This window comes from Dermacentor variabilis, chromosome 6 (assembly GCF_050947875.1).
Source record: "Dermacentor variabilis isolate Ectoservices chromosome 6, ASM5094787v1, whole genome shotgun sequence".
In the NCBI taxonomy this organism is placed as follows: Eukaryota; Metazoa; Arthropoda; class Arachnida; order Ixodida; family Ixodidae; genus Dermacentor; species Dermacentor variabilis.
The window spans coordinates 144,213,073-144,233,588 of NC_134573.1; the positions used below are offsets into that span (position 1 = coordinate 144,213,073).

Sequence of the window (20,516 nt, forward strand, 5' to 3'; positions counted from 1 at the left end):
CTTGTTTCCACTTCTACCGGTAAGAACAACACTGATGACTCAGCAGGAAACTGTAACCGACAAAGTATGTCCTGTACACTTAAAAAAATAATATACTGCAGCACTAGATTATAAAGGTCCTATAACAATTCTGTATTACTAATCTGTACATAACCAGAGAAACCAAAACATTGGTGCGTTCGGTCAAACCGTCGCGCACAAGCAAATTTGTAACGAAAGAGGCGAGGGAATGCTTAACATATCGAAAAGCTCCTACTTGTAAAACGGTTTTATCCGTGCTGCCGCGCGCCGTTTTAATAATACAAGAAAGACAAACATAAATATAACATCACTATGTTCCTGTCGTCACTTCTTTAGCCATCTTTCTACTCCTTACTCATTCATAATTTATTAAAGTTATCAGATTACACAAGGCATATATTATACTATCTCTGATTCCTTTCCACGCTTACGTATGCATGCAATGACGCCGCATCTTACCGCGACAGCATTACACAGTCAGTTTCACACGTGCGCACTTGACATTGCTTATGTTGCGCTACAGGGACGCTTAACAGTGAAGCCAAACTCGCGTGTGCTTTGGGTTTTGCAGTGAAGCTGATTCTTTAAAAAACCATAGCGACAGCATGTGCTGCGCGTAATAAATCTTTTCACGTTAGCTAACAGCATCTCCATCCAAATAGATACGCAGATACATACCAGGAGCTTAATTCAGTCAACTAATGAATGTCAAAAAACTGTTCGGTGATATGAACTTCATGAAATCACGAACCGTTTACTCAAGCTAATCGGTGCATGCAAGTCTTACTGTAAAACAGGAGACCGTAAGTGAATGTTGCGTCCGACTTATCAACATAAGAAAGTAAGGAAGAATATTTTAGCGTTGCGATTTCACTTTAAATTATGCAACTTAAGTAACGCAAACGAAAGCGACAATTATTTGCATAACCGGAGGAGAAGCGGTTAGAGTCGCCATAGTATATGCACGCAATTTGTTGTTTATTCAAATAAATAAAAAATGCAAAAAGAAGGAATCGAATTTACTGCTGACCGCAATGTAGTTGTCTAGCTTTGGCTGCTGACACCTGAACGGCGGCAAGCATTGGAGGGATAGGGCTAGGGGAGTAAAAAGACAAGGAGACAGGATACCATGAAAGGATAGACTAAAAGAAGGCAACTATTTAACGCATACTTCCGCGTGCAATGCATGGGAAGACGTGGCTTGGCATCGTATTTCATGCATCATACATCTGCATCTTGCATCGTATTTCAAAAGACCGCCCTATTTTCTGCATCGAACATACGCCGATAACCATATGCACGATCTGCGACACTTGGTCCGTAACCGCGTGTTGTCTGTCCTTCGCACGCTGCGAAGGCGATATTGGTATCAACGAGAAAACCTAATTAGGTTTCTATGTTCCCGAGTGTGTAGGTTTAGAGAGTACGGTTCGTGGAGCGTGCGCGTATCATTTCAGCCCTCTCCACATTAATCTGGGCCGCTGTAATGTAAGTATTATCTTCGCTTCATTCTACTCGTACCTTATCACTGAGTCTATTCCTGTGATAAGGCGGATGGAGCGCCGCTCGGACCACTGACGAATCCCAAAAAGGAAGGTCGTTTGAATAGAATCGTTGAATTATTATTATTATTATTATTATTATTATTATTATTATTATTATTATTATTATTATTATTATTATTATTATTATTATTATTATTATTACAGTAGATAACCGGTAGGTCTATTAGAGTTACAGATAGGTGCCGAGAGAAGGGAGGCGCAGTTGAGGCCGGCAGTTGGGGTGCGATGAAATTAGGAAATTCGAAGGCGTAAAGTGGGGACAGCTGGCGCAAGATCGTGGTAATTGGAGAAAGCTGGGAGAAGCCTTCGTTCTGCAATGGACATCCATCAACAGCCTGGTAATGATCATGATGATGATGATGATCACAATGATGATGATCTGGATCCAGCCAGGTATTAACAAGGTAGGCACATGGCCAGGCTAACATTTGCAGTTTTTCATTAAAGAGCTTCTCTCTGAACTGTTAGACCGGTAAGTGGTTATAAGTACTGGCCGGTCCAACAAGTTGACAGCTAGTATTCGAGGATTGTATCAGGTCACGTGATCAACAGACACTCAACTCACTCTGGAGCTTCGCATGTGAGTGATACTCAAAACATGAGCGATACTTAAAACTATCAGTATCCCTTTCATAATACGTGCTTCGAATCTTCTTCTCTTTCTTGGACACATTCTTTTGATTTGATCTCATCTTGGCCTTCATTTGCAAGACACTTCGTGCGGTAGAGACATTTCATTTCATTTATTCCATCCTTAAAGGCCCGATGAGATAAACATAAGGGGAGGATCCAGCACATGTTTTCTTTGCTCCATGAGAACACAAAACAAGCAAGAAAAGTTAAAAAAGAAAGGAACATGTCACAGTCAGTAGATCCTGGTTGTAAGCTTGTTAGCGAAGCAGTTGAATGACACACATACTCTGCGAAAAAAAAAAAGCGATCACATTTGGCTCTTCTCCCCCTCCCCGCATTTTAGATCTGATGACCAGATATTGTATAAGGCAATGGTATTAATTATGTTTTTTCACTTAAGTGTTATTAATATCATGCGCTGGGATAATGCGAAAAAAGAAAGACAGTAAAATGTAATGAAATTTCTTTTTCTTTTAATGGCAGGCCTCTTATTACACGCTTACGAAATGGTCTTTTCCATCATATTGGACAATGTGTACCTAATTAACAGAGTACATTGCTAAGTGTAAAGAATGTCCTCTGGACGCAAATGACGTTGATTGCATGTGACGGTTCAATCAATATCGTGCAACTATGATGCAGGTGACACATTACATTTATTGGATGGATGCGAGTTGCCGGTGTAGCAGTGACTATATTTATATATATATATATAATTTCAATATTTTAAATGCCGACGCAAGGCACGGCAAGTCGGCTTGCCTCAATCGCACATAGTATATGTCTGTCCATATAGTTATTATTTTTCTTTTTTGCTGTGATGAGCATGAATATGTAATTACTTTGCAGCGAATATGTTATCGTGACAGGAAGCGCTCGAAAAACGTTACACGCGTGTTTTCGTTTTGTTCTGAAAGATGAGTGGCAAACAAATCTCGGAAGTTTGTGGGTTAATTAGGGGCTGAATGAAGACTGCGATACCCTCGTTGCACGCCTGCTTAAAGTGGTACATAAAACCCTTACGAAGGTTTCCCGCTTCTGTAGGGGAACCAGAAAGGGTAACCATTTCATGTTTCGAGAGAATGGGGGCCAAGTTATGGGTTATGGGAACTCTGTATGTTAATCATGTAGCTTGAAAGTAATTGCTGAATAACTCTCTTTCTCTTATTTCGTTCTTTATCCGAGACGCGTGGTTTTCCCAGGCTCCTAGGTCAATTAAAAGAGGGACGTTGCTCATATTGCGTTGAAGTGGGAAGTAGGTTTCGGGTTATATATACGACAAAAGTCTAAACTGTGTAAGGTAATTACAACCTTTGTAGAAAATTACGTATAGAAATGTTCCGGAACATTACAAGCGTATTTTACGAACCACGTAAGGAGTTTGTTCATGTCCAGAAATAATTCACTGACATTACGAATGAATAAAGCAAACTTTAGGGATGATGTCTGGGCAATGTTTTAAGAGCGGCAGGTAACATTGAATTTGCAAAAAACAAAAGAGAAATAAAAAGGCCCTAGGCACTTGCTCGAAAGCGTTATACGGCCGTTGTTCGTAATGTTACCCGATTGTGCCCTATATCAGCTAAGGAGGGTTGAAAATAGACGGGTGGGATCTGTAACGAACGCCACCAGCGAGGCGGGCCCAGGAAGAGAAGAAGGAAGAAAATCAACAGTGCAGAAGAAGATCACTAATGGCGAAGGCAGTCGTAACTCCATAATAAACACGAATGTTATAAACTGTAGTGATACCGAGTTCACGTTCGGTTAAAATGGGGGCCTTGTTAGGGGTGGAGTGTGGAGAAAACTTAACGCTTATGAACTAATTATGAACTTTGCAAAAATGGTTACTGAACACTGGTTTTCTTTCTTCTTTTTTAATTTGCTCCTATCTTAACGAATTCCACGAGGCATGTGGCGGGTTTCTGCCATAGAGTTTCTATAGTGAGGAACTCTATGGATTCTGCAGTGACCTCGACGGAGTGAACGAAGCACCTTGTTCATATATAGTTGAAACAAGGGGCAGGTGATTGGTGATGCGTCGCCAAAGTTGAAAGTGGGTGAGTTACTTACGCCGTTTGCAATAAATTACGTAATCATTATTAGTGCGTTTGAAGAAGCGTAGAAATTAGCCAGCTGTGTCTGGATGAAGTAAGTACTAAACGCCGTGACAATTTCTTTTTTTAGAATTTCGGGGACATTATCGCCCATGCGCATGCGAAATCAAAAGTATTTAGGTGAAGTGTGGCCTTTGGTAAAAACTTCTAAAGCAAATGCTACAAAGCGCTGTATGCTGGTAACGTTTTAGAGGGTGTGGTTTAATTACGGAGAAAGTAAAGTTGTTAGTACAATTACTCAGAGGAAACAAAATCGAGCCCCTATGTTCCCACTTGTTCCTCTCGTTCACTGCGTGGCTGGTGTCTTGACTTGACTAGGCTAGCCCTAATACCACGAGGTAACGCATACGAGGGTTTATTTGCCGGTTGCCTGCTCCTAAGTTCACGTACTACCGCAACCGTTGCTGCTGAAAGAATATTCCACATCTGCCGCCACGGCTTCGGGTGGCGCTGGCTGACACTCCAAGGGCTATTTCTCGTACACATATACACATATACCCAAGAAAGATGACGATGTGACACTCTCAGCCTTAACTTAATGGTAAAGCATCGCACGCTCAATGAGGAAGACGCGGATTCGGCTCCCACTGCAGCAAGTTATTTCGAACCCTTCCATTTGCCTTTATTAACGCGATAGCGTTAAGGAGCTCGTGTCGCAGAAAAGCCGGTGTCGTCGGCGTCGGCGTCGGTGTCGGCGTCGGCGTCCGCGGCGTTGGCCGTGAGCGATAAATCAAGGCAGGCACTTCATAAATAAAAAGCAACTTCCAAGATGGGCTGGGTGGGAATCGAACCAGGGTCTCCGGAGTGTGAGACGGAGACGTTACCACTGAGCCACGAGTTCGATGCTTCAAAGCGGTACAAAAGCGCCTCTAGTGAACGCGGTGTTGCCTTAGAAACGAGCTGTTTCTAAGGCTCAGGCGTGCGTCGCTTGCTCAGGCGCACATTTCGTTGTCGCGCCGAACGCTGCGTTGCTCGACGCTCACCGCGTCCGATGCGGGGCGCGTAGTCGCTGCGCCGTAGCCCATTGTCTTACACCCCTTGGCGGGTCGACGGGAACGCTGTCGCGTTCCACTCTTGAAGGCGAAGCTTAAGCGTCCTCCAATTTTTTATTTTACATTTTAATGAGGAAAAGCAGCCAATTTCACCTATGCTTTCTTTGGCCTCTACGTCTGTTGGCTTCGTGTTATCTTATCAATCACAATAGTTGATGCATTTCAACAAGTGCATATGATATCGCATACGGGGCAGACCCAAGAGATTTCTCTTCGCGGTGCGCGCTTGCAGAGTTGCATTCTGACGCGCAATTGTGCCTGAGGCGCGCCAGCAAAGGCTCGCTACACGCACATGCGCCACAACCACGAAGCCCACTATCTCTGTTTCGGTATCCGTGCGCGACTATCTTAAGACGCGAGGGCACGCGCTTTCCGAGATCTTCACGCGACCCAACTCACGCGGACTTGCCGCCTGTCTTTTATGGACTCGCTGATACAGAGAACCGTAATTTTCGGTGACGGCGGCATCCGTGCCTGATTAGCGAGCAGAGTCGGGGCTGCGAAGAAACATCGGTCACGCGCTGGAAGAGGGGGGAGGGCCACCAAACGGTCTCGTAACACTTCGCGCTTCGGACGCCTGGGCGCTTTTGTCTTCGAGGGCAGCGAACTCGCGGTGCACGAGCTTCTGGAAGGGCCTGGCGATGACCGCGCCGCGCGGAACCACGGTGGAAACGCGACTGCGGTCGGTGAGCTCATGTGACACGTTTTTTCTTTTCTTTCGTTACCCCCCCCCCCCGTATTTTTTTTCCAATGACGCATATATATAGGGAGTTTTTTGGCGTGGCGTAAGCGAGTTTACCAACCGGCATGCAGTCGAACCCGACCCAGTGTCCTTGCAACGCGAGAATCGGCGGTGTAAAGCAAGGAAACGGATATGCGGTTGGGGGCATCAAATGTTTACGGAGCGCGGTGTCTATGCAAAAGCTCAACGCTGTATACATACCGCTGCCTGGGCACTCAGCCTTGTATTCGGTTTCCATAGGAGGTACGCTATAATACGCCGTTTCGTACTCGCCAAGTAGTGCGGCTCACACGAGTATCACTCCGCACGTTTCCCAGTGCGGTTGTTCTTCGTCTGCGAACAATTCTGCGAAATAACTTTGTTTACATACATTACAGCTACACAACTTGCAGACGTATACTTACGTCCAATCACGTGTCATTCGTGCACCTTTGTGCTTCCAGTATGCGACGCACTATTTCTTAGTCGCGGGCGCTAGCGGTGCGTTGTGGCCGCTCGTTGCAGAAACGTGTCCCTGCGCTTGTTCGGTGGTAATTAGGTTCAGATCTGAGACGCCTCCCCGGCATTAAGTGCGATATTTTTGGGACATAATACAAATACGATACGTAATGTTACCTCGAATTACATGACGCAATCTTATATATAGATTATTTTATGTGTGATACAATATCTTCTAGTCGCGAATGCGAGCATTTAGAGAAGTCGATCTATAGCCCTCTTGGTGTTGCTTGCTAGGTATGAAACAGAGTATAGCATATATGCGGGCAACTTAGAAGTGTTGTACGTTTTCTTCTTCTGACTACGGCCGCAAACTGCTCGGAAATTCAATGTCCTCTCAGATGCCTCTGTCCGTGAACTTCTGACGCTAACTGTACATTGGTAAGAGATGCCGCATCAGCGGGTTAGCTTTGTGTCGGTATTTATAGACATGAATCGCGTGGCTGCGTCAGTAATGCAATGCGAATTCGATGTGGACCAATCTTGGCTCGTATGCATATATATATATATATATATATATATATATATATATATATATATATATATATGATAGATAGCGTATGGCTCGTATGCATATAGGTAGCGGCAGCTCCGGAACTGCGTTTAGTGAACTTATAACCGAAATGTTGCCTTCACTTGCTCTGTCGCTCATATAACAGGAACACTTGCCACCGATATTTTCTTCGCTTTCGCCTTGTTTTTTTCTTTTCTTTTTTTTTTTCGGGACAGATCAGCCGCGGTTGTCGATCGTAACATCAGTTACACCACATTTCTGGCTCCACAAGTCACCCGGGGCGTCGCTATTTAGGCTGAAGTTCGCGGTTACGCCGCCTCGACTTTGCAATAAAACGGCAAAGTATTAAATTCTGGGGCTTTACGTGCCAAAAACAACGATCTGATTACGCAGCACGCCCGTAGTGGGATACTCCGAAATAATTTTCACCACCTGGGCTTCTGTAACGTGCTCACTCCTAAATCGAAGTGCACGAGCTTTCCTGCATTTCTCCCCCGTTGAAATTCGGTCGCCGCGGATGGAATCGATCCCGCGACCTCGCCCTTAGCAGCGCAACGCTATATACAGCCACTACGTGGGTACATGAAACCATTAAAATAGCACTGCTGGAAATGAAGCTAAGAGTTTCTTGACGCTGCATCACATGTCGCTGATGTTCCTTTGCGGCGTCGATTTAGGAAGATTACGTAAGGTCGCAGGACAGGTATAATTTCTTTTCCCCGCAACTGTGATCGATGAGTCAATATCCAAGAAGTAAGAGCGACATTTATGAAAACTTAACAACGCTTCCTGCGTTAGACCTTCTATGTTGCATAACCTGTGGCTGGGCCTTGAAGATAACCAGATGAAACAGCCACTAGATTCAACTGAAAATTGGCTGATGTCGAAAAGCCATGAAAGATATTGTGGGTCTAATATGTGTGCAAGAGTCAACTGTCCGTGTGGTCATATTCATAATTTAAAAGAAAATTGCACTGTTTGTACAGCCGGAGTGTGAGACTGAGGTTCTCTCTCACATATACGTTCTATAGTAAGCCCATAGCTTATGTGAGAAATAAAGGCTTTGAATTTGAATTAAGGGTGCATAAGCATTGACATGACATTTTGATGGAAGTCTTGCAGACAATGTCCTATGGGTGGATGCTTTAGTTAAGATAGCCCTCGCAATCAAACACCTCATGACCCATAACTGATAAATTACGTGTAAAATGAGAGCAGAGTACAAGCAGAGTTATCAAGGCCTTCTTCAAACAGAAGAAATGACCATCAGAACAAAAGGTCAACTGCGCAGTAACGGTAGTGCGGTCTAAAGCCTTGAAAAAAAATCATGCATGATCTACGTTCAATTACATTTCAGCAGGAAGTATGCTGAACGCAACAAAAAGTCAATACAAACACAATATATCTACAACGGCTTTTCTAAAGGAGAGTGACCGGTACGTCATCCTTAGGTCAGTGGTGCGGCCTTTTGTGTGTACGCTTGCGTGGCAAGGTTGCGTGGCCCGTGCCATCAGTTTAGTGTTTGGGGGTCCTCTTGTAAATTTATTCGTTGTATAGATGTGGAAGCACTGCGCTGGTCCAATTTCCGCGAACAGCTGATCAAAACAGCTGATTCAATTTTCCGTGCACTTCGTTGCAAGTAACAAGTAAAAATTTCTACGTCAAACGACAGCAACAGGCACATTTAAAGGCTGCCAGTGCACAAGCCTCTATAAGCGTCAAGCAACGTTTCGCTCGAGCCTATAGCAAGCGTTGAGGGGTAGACCTGCTTTGGTGTCAGTTAGAATAAATTGCACTTGTTCCCTTTTTTTTTTCCACCTTCGTGGTTTGTGTGTACAATTAAACTTTGCCATTGGCTCGATCCACTGGTGCTACTGTTCCATAGCCGTCAGTTTTAAAAGCAATTTTCATGCCTGTTAAATGCAACAAATAATCATACAATATATGCATGGTTACAATGTGTGATAAGGTGCAAGCTTGGGCGAGTTGGTGATTGAACATGAACATGTTTGCACCGCGCAAAAGACGAGGACTGAAGGAAGAACGCGACACAGGCGCTGATTTCAACTCATCGTTATAATAAAGATCAGTTGAAGTCAGTTGTAATAAGATTTGTGTATTAAGAAGTCAATTATAATAAGATCAGTTGAAGATATTATAATAAAGATCAGTTGAAGTCAGCGCCTCTGTTGTGCCCTTCCTTCAGTCCTCGTCTTTTGCGCTGTGCAAACATGTCGATATCAAATGTGTGACTACTCGAAGATAACAATGTTCTCTTTTATCTTCTAGACACATTTTTTTTACATACATGATAAAATTCAGTTCGAGGGAAGAAGACTATATCTTCCAGGAAATACGCATATGGATAGATATTCTAATAAGCACTGGCTGAATGCATAGAACTTCTCGACCGTAGGCGCTCTTGGTTACTGACCGGCTGCCTTGGAAAGCGATATATAGGGTGCCTCAGTGAACGTTAGCCAGGCTACTCAACGGGAAAAAATTATTCAGTAAACACGATGCGAGACACGATTTTAAGACGTGCGGTCTCCGGTTGCCAGAACGCTGACGACCAGGTCTGATAGTTGCATCCTGCACCGTGTTTTTCTACTACCCCCCCCCCCTTTTTTTTTTTGTTGAACGGCTTGGCTAGCGTTAGCTGGGAGACACACGGCATGTTAAACACCAGTTCACCATTGGTTGGCATCTAACTGCAGAACCGTGTGTGTTTAAACTGTAAAATGAGAACGACCAACCAACGTTGCATCTTTCAACGCGCAATGTATATACGGTGTTCCAGTAGCAATCAAATCGATTCTCAACGGCCGTCTCGCACTCTTCGTCACGGTGGAAGAGTAGACTTTGCTCTTGCTGGTGGTGTAAACGATGAAACCGGCGGTCGATAGCCGTTCTAATGTTGCCGCCCCGGAAAGTAACTTCAGCCACAGCCCCCAGATGGCGCCACATGCCCGCCTGCGCAACCAAGGTTGCGGGCAGTTCGCCTTTCCTTGTCGTTTCTTTCTTTTTTATTTCTCCGAAAGTAGCGCAGGAACCGACTCGTTCTGCCGACGTACCGCGAGCGGGGGCGCCTTTTTCCTCGCGTTTTCCTACGGGCGAGCAATCGCCTCGTGCATCGTCGGGAGAGCAAACACAACGCCAACGAACAAGCAAAACGAGAGGGCCCAGTCACCGTTCCACGTCCGCCGCTTATCTTTTCGAGCGCTGATAACTCTTCTTTCTTTTTTTCCTCCCACTCCGAAGGTCCCCACCTCGCGTGCGCGCACCCTAGCTTGGTTCGACGAGCCAGCGACGAAACGACGATGGCGCTTAAGGAAGGAAGAATTCGGCGCGCCCGAAACGGCATCGGCAGCTTTCGCGACAGCCTCGACGCCCCGCGGCTTATCTTATCGGCAGTGTTTGACCTGCGAGTGCCTCGCTTCGCAGCACCTCCCCCCCCCCCCTTCCCTCCGTACCTACACTTTGCTTCTCGCTTCTTTCGTTCTGGCGGCGCGGCAAGCCAGAAACCTCTGTACACTCGTGGGCAAGCTTGTTTGAGCCAAAGTAAATGATGATGATGATGATGATCATGATGATGATGATGATGATGATGATGATGATGATCTTAAACATGACATCTACCCACAATGGGGGAAAGGTGGCTAGAAAGGTGCGGTTGTAGGAACCAAAGATCAGTAGTGAAGAAAGGAGCGCAGATATTAAACGAAGAGATTGGAAAAGTATAAGTGAGAACAAGGAGAACAGTGCGTAATTACATTGAGATGAGATAGAAGATTCATTGAGGGGTTCGGACCGACACGAATGTGGAAGAAAGATGGCAGGGATAGTTAAGGAAGTAGGAATGAACGTGGCGAAGGTTTTGTAGCTTGAAGAAAGTCTAACGCGTCCCTGCGACTAAAACGTAGTGCCACGGTTACAGAAGAGAGTAAAGCCAAAGCAACTAAATTCAAACCAAATTTTACAAAGCTCAAGCAGCTTTTTCGTTTGAAGAATAAACTGGGCGATAGAACAAGAACTGGGATCAAGAAAGTGTGGAGCCTCTAATGCTTCTCTTACTTTTTCTCGAAGTTTCTCTTCCTTTTTGTTATCTAGAACAAAATATTCGGATAGGTATTTCAGTGACAATAGTTGCTGCATCACTGGCGGGTACGAGAAAGTAGCGATTATATCTTTTTATGTATAAAGACGGGAAGTCATCTTGGCACGAATCTATTTTATCAACCAAGTTGTGCTACGCAATTAATACCGTATTAATGATAACGTAATACCTAGTAATACCATATTAGCGTTTTACCATTTTAATACCATTAGCGTTTTTCGTCATACTATAATGTATTTCGACACACTTCTAAGGAACATTGGACTGCACTTGTAAATTCTTGCGGGTAGTTCGAGGTTCGCCTTGAGTTGGCCAGATGATGACGGTGTCGATGCGATGAGGATAATGACGATGACGTAGATGCCATCAAGAATGGTACAAGGCTGCTCTGGGGGACAGGCTAAGGTGCTGATGGTAGAAGGGAAAAAAAGTTATCGATTGAAGTACGAAAACGATCATAAGTAGACTAAAGGAGCGTATATCAGGAAAAATAGCAAACAGCACGTAGGAAAAATAGCATAACAGGACTTTCCTGACGTTTCGGCCGGGGTCCGACCTTCATCAAGAGTGCGACTTAAAGCACAGAGAGGTCAGTTTATACGCTTTCTCAGAAGAGAAAGAAGCGAGCGAGAGGAAACAGAAACGTGAATACAAACCCTACAAACTTGCGAGTGTAAAAACAAAAAATAGTGGTGTCAAGAACACCAGCACGTACACTGGCGAAAACCACCGTGAATGCAAACTGTCGTGAAAAAAAAAACTTGAAGGAATATATATATATATATATATATATATATATATATATATATATATATATATATATATATATATATACTCCTTCAAGTTCGGGCATCAACATTAGTGGGATAATCGCAAATGCGATTTATTAATTCTTAAGGTTTCGCTAATAAACTTTCCGATCAATCACTTTAAGTGGCATGTTGTGATTGTAGAATAGGAATCAGCCAGTACTAAAGAGCATAACCATTTCGCTAGAAAATTCGTGCCTGCAGCGCAAAGTTCGAGAGATACAAACTCGGAATGTGCCGTGAAATGCATTGACGTTTCCATTTAACAGCTTTCTGTTCTGAATTTTCCACAACGCGGAAACATATGAACTGCAACAGCGCACATTTTGATCCAGATGTGAGGACTTGTTATGAGGCATGTCTATGTTTACATCATGCCTTAGCCTTCGTTAGTATCGTCTGTTTTCTGTATCTGACGATATTTTCTGCATGCAGTCCGAGGTTTGTCTTAAAGTGAGCTTTCAACGCTTACTTAAGAACACCGATTGTACTTTAGTCTATCCTCAGCCTGTCCAGGAAGTAAGAGGGAAAATAATATCATAATTAATAACTCGCACAAATTCAAGTTATCGGTCGCGAAAACTTCAAGGTACAAGCAAAACGAGTTCTACCCTCGACTCCTTTTTCCGTGGTTTTGGATTCCACATTTCACTCTCCCAGAACTATACGCTGGCCAACAAGCAACGAGACATTACTATGTTAAGCAGCGAAAGCTGGCGCACCATGACTACCACGCCTGCTCTGCAGCTCGTTAATGGTGTCGTTAGGGTCGATTCTGTGGTGACAACAGCTTCCGCTAGAGGGGCACTTTGCGGGACCTCTTTGCGAGCCTAATGCGTCACCGGAGCCTGTGACAGCCAGAAGGCTGTTGACGGGGGTGCCTCATATAGTATATGCGCTGAACGTATCCCCAGAAAACCTCTGCTTTTTTTTTTTTTTTTTTTAAGTTCACCGCGGTACACCGTTTCACGTTGGTCGTTTGGTGTGCAACGACGGCGATGACGACAGTACAGTGGTCGCCTGACACCCCCTAATCTATACGTGTACCTGTCCTATGGATTGCACGCGTAAACAAGCGCGTCGAGCGCCGGGCGCAACCACTCTGTTGGAAGAGAGGGAAAGGGGTGTAGCCTCGTCTTTGCGCTGGCCTGCGCATCCCGCTGGGCGAGTGCACTCAGCGTGCTTTGCCTTTGTCACCGCGCCGTTGTGATATCGGTCACGGCTCGACGATGAGGTGAACATTCGAGAGGAGGTACGAGCACGCCGACGGCAGTGAGAATAACAGGCTCTTGGGAACGCGCTTTTGAAGAAGCCTCCCAGCGGTTTCGGGGCATCACGGGATCGATCACCGGCCAGGAGGAGGGGTTGGAGATGGAGAAGGGGAGGGGGGGGGGCAAGAATTATGGTATCGCATATGTATAGGGAGTTGGAGTCACGGGGAAATCGGTGCTATTGCGAATAGTTTGAAGCTAATTGCTTGTTGCAGGCTAGAGCTACTCAAGGAGGGACAGAGGTTTGAACCACGTCACCAGATGCACCGGGCTCTAAATGTTGCAGCGCATCCGAAAATTGTAGCAAGCACAAAAATAATAATAAATAAATAAAAAACGCAGCCACCGGAATTTAGTCACCGGAGAAAAAAGAAGCACGGAGGGGAGTCGGTCAATCGAGTGGCTGATATATATATATATATATATATATATATATATATATATATATATATATATATATATATATATATATATATATATATATATATGGTTGATTGATTGATCTAGTGATTGATTCATTAAATAACTGACTGAGTGACGGGCCGATTGATTCATTGATTGACTTTCTGGCCGGTAGATTGCCGAGGAACAACTTGTACTGCGGGTAAATACGTTAAACCAATGAAAATTTCTTTGTAAACGGCACCGACGTCAGTCACATCGTAAGCAGCAAAACGTGGCGCATGATTCCGCCTATGAAGTCAACAGCACGAAGGCTATGACGCAATCGGCGCAAGAACGCGACACAGCGCTTCGCGCATGCCTAGCACGGACAGCCGATCGTAATAGCTTAAGTCACGTGGCTCTGCGTAACTAAGCGCGGCCGTTGAACAATTCAGATCAATGCTCTGCTGAGCACCTCCTCCACTCCACAGACATCAGGCTTGCGAGATGAGCCGAAGGAAGCGATGTCTATCTTACCCCTGCCTTTATCGATGCAGTATTTTTCCTTTTTTTTTTTGGTAAAAAAACCTGGTCGTGTCTATTCACGTGCACAGGAGTGTAACGTTCTTTGGAGAGTCATGCCGTTGCCCCGTGTTCTAGCCTATACAAGATGACCGCCACCCCCTCCAAGAGACAGTGCGTCTTATCTTTTCTTATCTAGTATGCAGCTCTAATTGCACTTCCTTCCTAGGCTAGCCCTCCGAGACAGCGTCTGACATAAGAGTGCAATCAGTTATCAGCGTCACGAAAACATACGCGAAGGCGCCAGAAGCTGATGAACAACTGTCTAAATTAAGACATCGCTCTGGAACGTCATTATAGCGAAACGATGAACTGATCTCTAGTTAGTTCAGTACTTACTTCTGGAAATTAATTCCTTCTTCCAGGAGACGGTTAGCACGTAAACGCAAGAAGTTTGCGTCAAGGCAGCACACGCACACATTTTACGCACCATGTGGTTATTATTGCTTTTCATAATAGGTGCTTGCTTCCTTGAATTGAGCTTTTGTATTGTGTAAGCTGTTGTGACATAACATATGGACGTGGAAGACCACCTCTTTATGACAACTGTAGATGTGTGTATTAGCAAGTATGTTCATGTATGTGTATTCTGCTATTCTCACATTATGCTGTTTCAAGTTGTATACTCCCCTTACATATTATGCCACCTGCGATGGTTTCGTCAATGAGGCTAGTAGACTGTCAGTGGGAAAGATTAGATAGATAGATAGATAGATAGATAGATAGATAGATAGATAGATAGATAGATAGATAGATAGATAGATAGATAGATAGATAGATAGATAGATAGATAGATAGATAGATAGATAGATAGATAGATATGGTTGCTGCGCCATTGACGATTAGGTGACACTTCTACGGATGAGCCAGAGCGTTTAAAAAAGGTGGCGTGACTACGTGACGTGGCAAGTCTAGTGAGCTTGCGTAAAGGCAACAAAACGAAGCACTTGCAGATACCAATTCGCGACGCGCAGTTTGTTCTTCTGAATAACGTCCTTTTGAGAGCAGCGATGTTTCTAAAGAGAAATGGCATCGGGACCCAAACAACATTGTTGTTGTTGTTGTTGTTGTTGTTGTTGTTGTTGTTGTTGTTAACATCGGAAAGAACACCGAAAGAACATATATACAATACAGTTGTCGAGGAAGGAAAACGGACTGGCGAGAAAAAAATATTGAGCCCTGCATTGTGCGACACATATGGGGGCTTTGATGTGGTCTTGAGGCGTGAAATCGGCAATTGAAAGTCCCTAACAAGAAAAGGCTGGGGGCCTCAACACGCCATCGGCACCGCAGCGGCAGCACGAAATATATCTCAATTTTGATTTATCTTTCTCTTCTGTCGTAGCACGACGGCTATAGAGCTACGCGCTCTGTGAGGTCGTTAACGTATAGGTGAAAAAAAAAAAATGCGCAATACCAACGCTTTCGAGCATACGGCAATCGTATAACCTACAAAGCATTTTTTTCCCCTCCGGGCATATAGAATAGAGATAAGCGGGTCACTCCCAGATAGGGCCAACACATCTGCAAGCCGATGACCGGGCTATCTAATCTCGGGAATTTAAGCTCGACGCCCATATCCTCATCGCCGTGTGTATGGCGTATACACATAGATACTCGCAGCGATAGCGCATAATAGCCCGTGCTGATACCACAATCGTGGCGATACCGTCGCTCAACCGGAAAAGTGCCCCGCTGCTTACGGTGTTGTGTTTTACGACGCCGTTATGCGTTGGACGGCTGATTAAGTAGTGCCGTTACTGGTCAAAGTAAGCCGAAGAATAACCAGGTAAACAGAATAGATAATAAAGAAACTGTTCCTTCTACAAGGTCGTGCGGAAATTTACGGTACCGTGTGCAAATAAATGTGCAAGTGCCCTTTACCGTTCGGGTTCCATACCGTTCCATACTATGCATACACTAATCCACACGTGCGCAACGCCCTATACCGCTCGCTGTGTACACCTGGGAGGCTCCATGTAGAAGGGAACGTCGCTGCTTTGGAACGGCGTTATTGCGATTATTTCTTGGCTTAGAGATATGAAACTGCTCACTTCCCCTATCGCGTAGTGTTTATTCGCTCATTGGCGATTAGCTGATTCTGTTGCTTGTTCCACCCCACCCCCACCCCCTTTTTTTTTTTTGCAATTCTGCTTTTACTGGCCACTCTTGGGCCTTCGTTAACTTGAACACAGATCGATGAGGTCAAACATCAGAAAGAAAAAGATAATCCACATTACGAGACTTTATATCCTTGCGCAAAAAGGTGTAATCGTATGTTCATATAATCACATTGACACATAATCACAATCATATTCATGTAACAATATATAATCATATATAATATGTGTATATAATATATAATCCCACCAAGGCTGACAAGTGTGTGTGCATACTAAAGGCTCTAAAGTTTACGGACGGCGCTTCGCAGCTATATAGAACGCCTACGCTATAGGTAACCTCAACTATTGGCGTCCTCAGCACCAAATTTGTGGCATTCATACGAATCGCTGATAGACATTGGCAACATCACTTTGTTGTGCTAAAGCGGGAACAGATACCATCTGTCAGCATGTCCATGTTTCTTTATATATATATTTGCGGTAACTTTTCCGTGATAATCGCCTCTCAAGGCGATATGGTATCTGGAGCTCTGTAGCGTCGGCAATGCGTCGGCGATGCTTCGTCGATAAAAGCCTATAGCTGTCTTCTGTGTGGAGTCGTTCTCTTTCGCCTTGTCATTATCACCGACGCGCATACATGCTTGACAGGAAGCCACGCGCGAATTTAAGAGTGGTACATTTTTTCTCGCAACTTTGAAACGCGGTCTGCGGTTTCTCCCTCCGTAGTGAAGATGTACGCCCGTTAGCAGCAAACGTATATGCACCAAGGATCGCGCGATAAAACTAATTCGATCCTTTGTCTGTGAATGCAGCTTGAAAGTAAAGATTGCAGTGCTATCTTGGCATTACGAATTTTCTAGTGCACTCGTCAGTTTCCGTTTATGCGTGTTTCCGTTTATTCGGCTTCTTCGGCGACCCTGACGTCCGTATACTTTTGCTCCCGGCTGTACATATAAGGAGTGCATATTCCTGGGTGAGTTGAGAAGGTGAAATATCGCATACTTAGTGTTTTAAACGCTGGCCGTGTGTGTGTGTGTGTGTGTGTGTGTGTGTGTGTGTGTGTGTGTGTGTGTGTGTGTGTGTGTGTGTGTGTGTGTGTGTGTGTGTGTGTGTGTGTGTGCCTTGGTCATTTTCGCCTGTTAGCTGTTATCCGTTAGGGTATATGCAGAAAGTCATTAAGAAGCCCAGTGTCCCTCGCGTGCTCTGGTCAACCTCGTTCATTCTGGATGCCAGTTATCTTGCACTTCGTGCTTTGATCGTTTCTATCAGTAACCTTTTCTTTTTCTTTTCATAATCTAGTCTTCCGGAGGGCCGCTCTGACAAGCGTGCCGTAACAGACGGGACTGATGACGCGCATGTCGCTTCAAGTTTCAAGGTCTCCATCACAAGGCCACATCCGCAAAACGCGCAGGCTCACTCAGCTTCACCTACAAAAAGAGTGTCCGCCCAGTGAGCACACCGGGAACCTTACAGGTACAGTAACCGTCATACTTAACCCGAACACCCCTTGAAAGACTTTTATTTCTTCTACTGCGGAGGGTACTGGAGACGTTTTGCCGTGGCGCCTCGAACGGGTGCCAACTTAAATGCGTCTTCCTTCCAAAGCCCCTTTGGCATTTGCTCCTTACAACCCGTGTTTGTCAAAGCCGCTACAGATGCTCCCTAATCGTTCGGGTTTAGTCTGAAGGCGGTCGCGCAGCACTGGTTACTGCTGATGCAAGCTTCGGGCAGGTATAATCGGCGATTCCTCGGAATACCTCATCGTCCCGCATCGTGTACGGTGCGCTTAACTACAAGCCGGGGGCGATGATGCAACTACTACTCAAGCGTCCAGGAAGTGTCGCTGCGTGAGACGCACTGAGCTCACCTAAGGTAGATCACTTTCATAGTTCCTCCCTTCCAGCCGATCCGGACCGCCACCGCCTCCGCGCCCGCGGCGACGGAGGTAGCAGGGACAGGTGATGACGGATTGCCGAGTGAGAGAGAGGGAAAACGGGAACCAGCTTCCCGCAGCCCTAGAAGCTACGAGGCGACGCGAGCACCGGCGGCGAAGAGGACATCCACCACCACCACCGCCGCCGTCGCCGATCCTTGCACGGGAAGCGGCCTCCGAGGGACACCGAAGGCGGCGGCGTTCGGGGAGCCGTTGACGACCGGGGGGCATCGCGAGCCTCGAGACTTTGCCAGCGTGGCTCGAAACGTGGAGGGCCGCGCGAGCTGCCCGCTCTTATCTGATAAGGGCGTCGAGCGCTGCCCTCGTCGGAGCGCGCGCTCGAAGCCTGCGGTGCGTGCATGCGTGCGTGTGTGCGAGCGAGTGTGTGTGTGTGTGTACTCGCCGCGTCGGACAGGGCGAGAGATAACGACGGCCCATAGGCGTTGGCAGCGGCTGCGACTTCGGGAAGGACGTCGCGCTGGAAACGCAGCGGATTGCGCAGAGATGCGCTTGCAGGGAAGACGTTCGAAGAAGCCGCGCCGAACTCGGGCGACTATAGTGTTCCTTCTTTACTTTTTTTGTTTGCGTGCGTTCGTGCGCGCGGACAATCGACGAATCCACTCGAGGGAGAGGTCGCACGCTCGCTGCTTTTGCGAACGCCAGCGGTCAACATTCTCAACGCAGCGAATGATTGCTGCTTTGGGAGCACCGGTACGCACGTGCGCGTGCGCCCGTACAGCTGTATATACGCCTAAAGTTGCACGTTGGGCTTGTTGGTATATGGCGATATCATTATATATCTGCGCGTCTGCATACGCGCAGGTATACACACTCACGTTCACATATTCGCTCACGCTCCCCGGCATTCATGCCCTCCACCCCCCTCCTTTCACACTCGCGTCCAATCGCACTAACAGATAGCGTGTCCCGCGTTGATGTACGTGCTCACACTCGCACGTTCTGCTCGTTCGTGTATACTTGCGTTCACTCGCAATCCTCGTCACTGACTCACGTTCGTACTCGCGTCTATGTAATGAGTGTTAGTTAGTACATGCTGACTTACGACTATACCTTCGCAGAGGCTTTCGAGTGCTGGGCTGACGCTAAAGCGCCCATAGCTCTCCAGCGCCACGAGCAAGAAGCCAGGAATAGAGCAGCATTATCTGAGCCCTTGTTTGTGTGACCCGACCCCGAGCAGCGCTGAGCACGTCGCCGCTGGAAAGTTCGATATTGGCACCTTTCTTTCTTCTTTCAGGGACAGCGTCTCTCTTGGCGCGTTGTACCCCACTTTTTCGTATCGCTTTTGTGTGTTTCTAGCCTCCTTCGTGGGGCCGGTCCCGGAGATGGTGCGGCCTAAGGACCAGGGCCTATCCCGAATGTTGTGCAGCCTAAAGCCGATACCGCGGGTATGTGATGAGGGGGAGGGGGGGGAGTCTGTTCTCCCACTAACTTTGCAGGCAGGGGTAAGCAGCTGAAGAATAAGGGAAGTCAGATTCCCTTAGATAATGGAAGAGAAATTAGCTCAGAGGAATTCGAAATCCCAAAGGTAACGCCGGAAGAAGTAAATAAAGCCTTGGGAGATATGCAAAGGGGGAAGGCAGCTGGGGAGGATCAGGTAACAACAGATTTGTTGAAGGATGGTGGACAGATTGTTCTAGAGAAACTGGCCACCCTGTATACGCAATGCCTCATGACCTCGAGCGTACCGGAATCTTGGAAGAACGCTAACATAATCCTAATCCATAAGAAAGGGGACGCCAAAGACTTGAAAAATTATAGACCGATCAGCTTACTGTCCGTTGCCTACAAACTATTTACTAAGGTAATCGCAAATAGAATCAGGAACACACTAGACTTCCGTCAACCAAAGGACCAGGCAGGATTCCGTAAAGCCTACTCAGAAATAGACCATGTTCACACTACCAATCAAGTGATAGAAAAATGTGCGGAATATAACCAACCTTTATATATAGCTTTCATTGATTACAAGAAAGCGTTTGATTCAGTCGAAACCTCAGCAGCCATGGAGGCATTGCGGAATCAGGGTGTAGAAAAGCCGTATGTAAAAATACTGAAAGATATCTATAGCAGCTCCACAGCCACTGTAGTCCTCCATAAAGAAAGCAACAAAATCCCAATAAAGAAAGGCGTCAGGCAG

General features: G+C 45.9%; 1 protein-coding gene across 4 annotated transcripts in view; it reads right to left on the reverse strand.

Moving 5' to 3' along the window:
* The window catches only part of LOC142585381 (uncharacterized), a 130,271-nt gene that overhangs the window by 82,995 nt on the left and 26,760 nt on the right, over nucleotides 1-20,516 (reverse strand). Inside the window, exon 1 of one of the 4 annotated variants that reach the window (XM_075696108.1) lies at nucleotides 18,293-18,623. The exons of the other annotated variants lie outside the window; for them this stretch is intronic. Coding sequence (XP_075552223.1) covers nucleotides 18,293-18,312 — 20 coding nt within the window. The 5' untranslated portion in view covers nucleotides 18,313-18,623. Of the gene's footprint in view, nucleotides 1-18,292; nucleotides 18,624-20,516 lie in introns of those variants that run through there. 4 annotated transcript variants of the gene reach the window in all.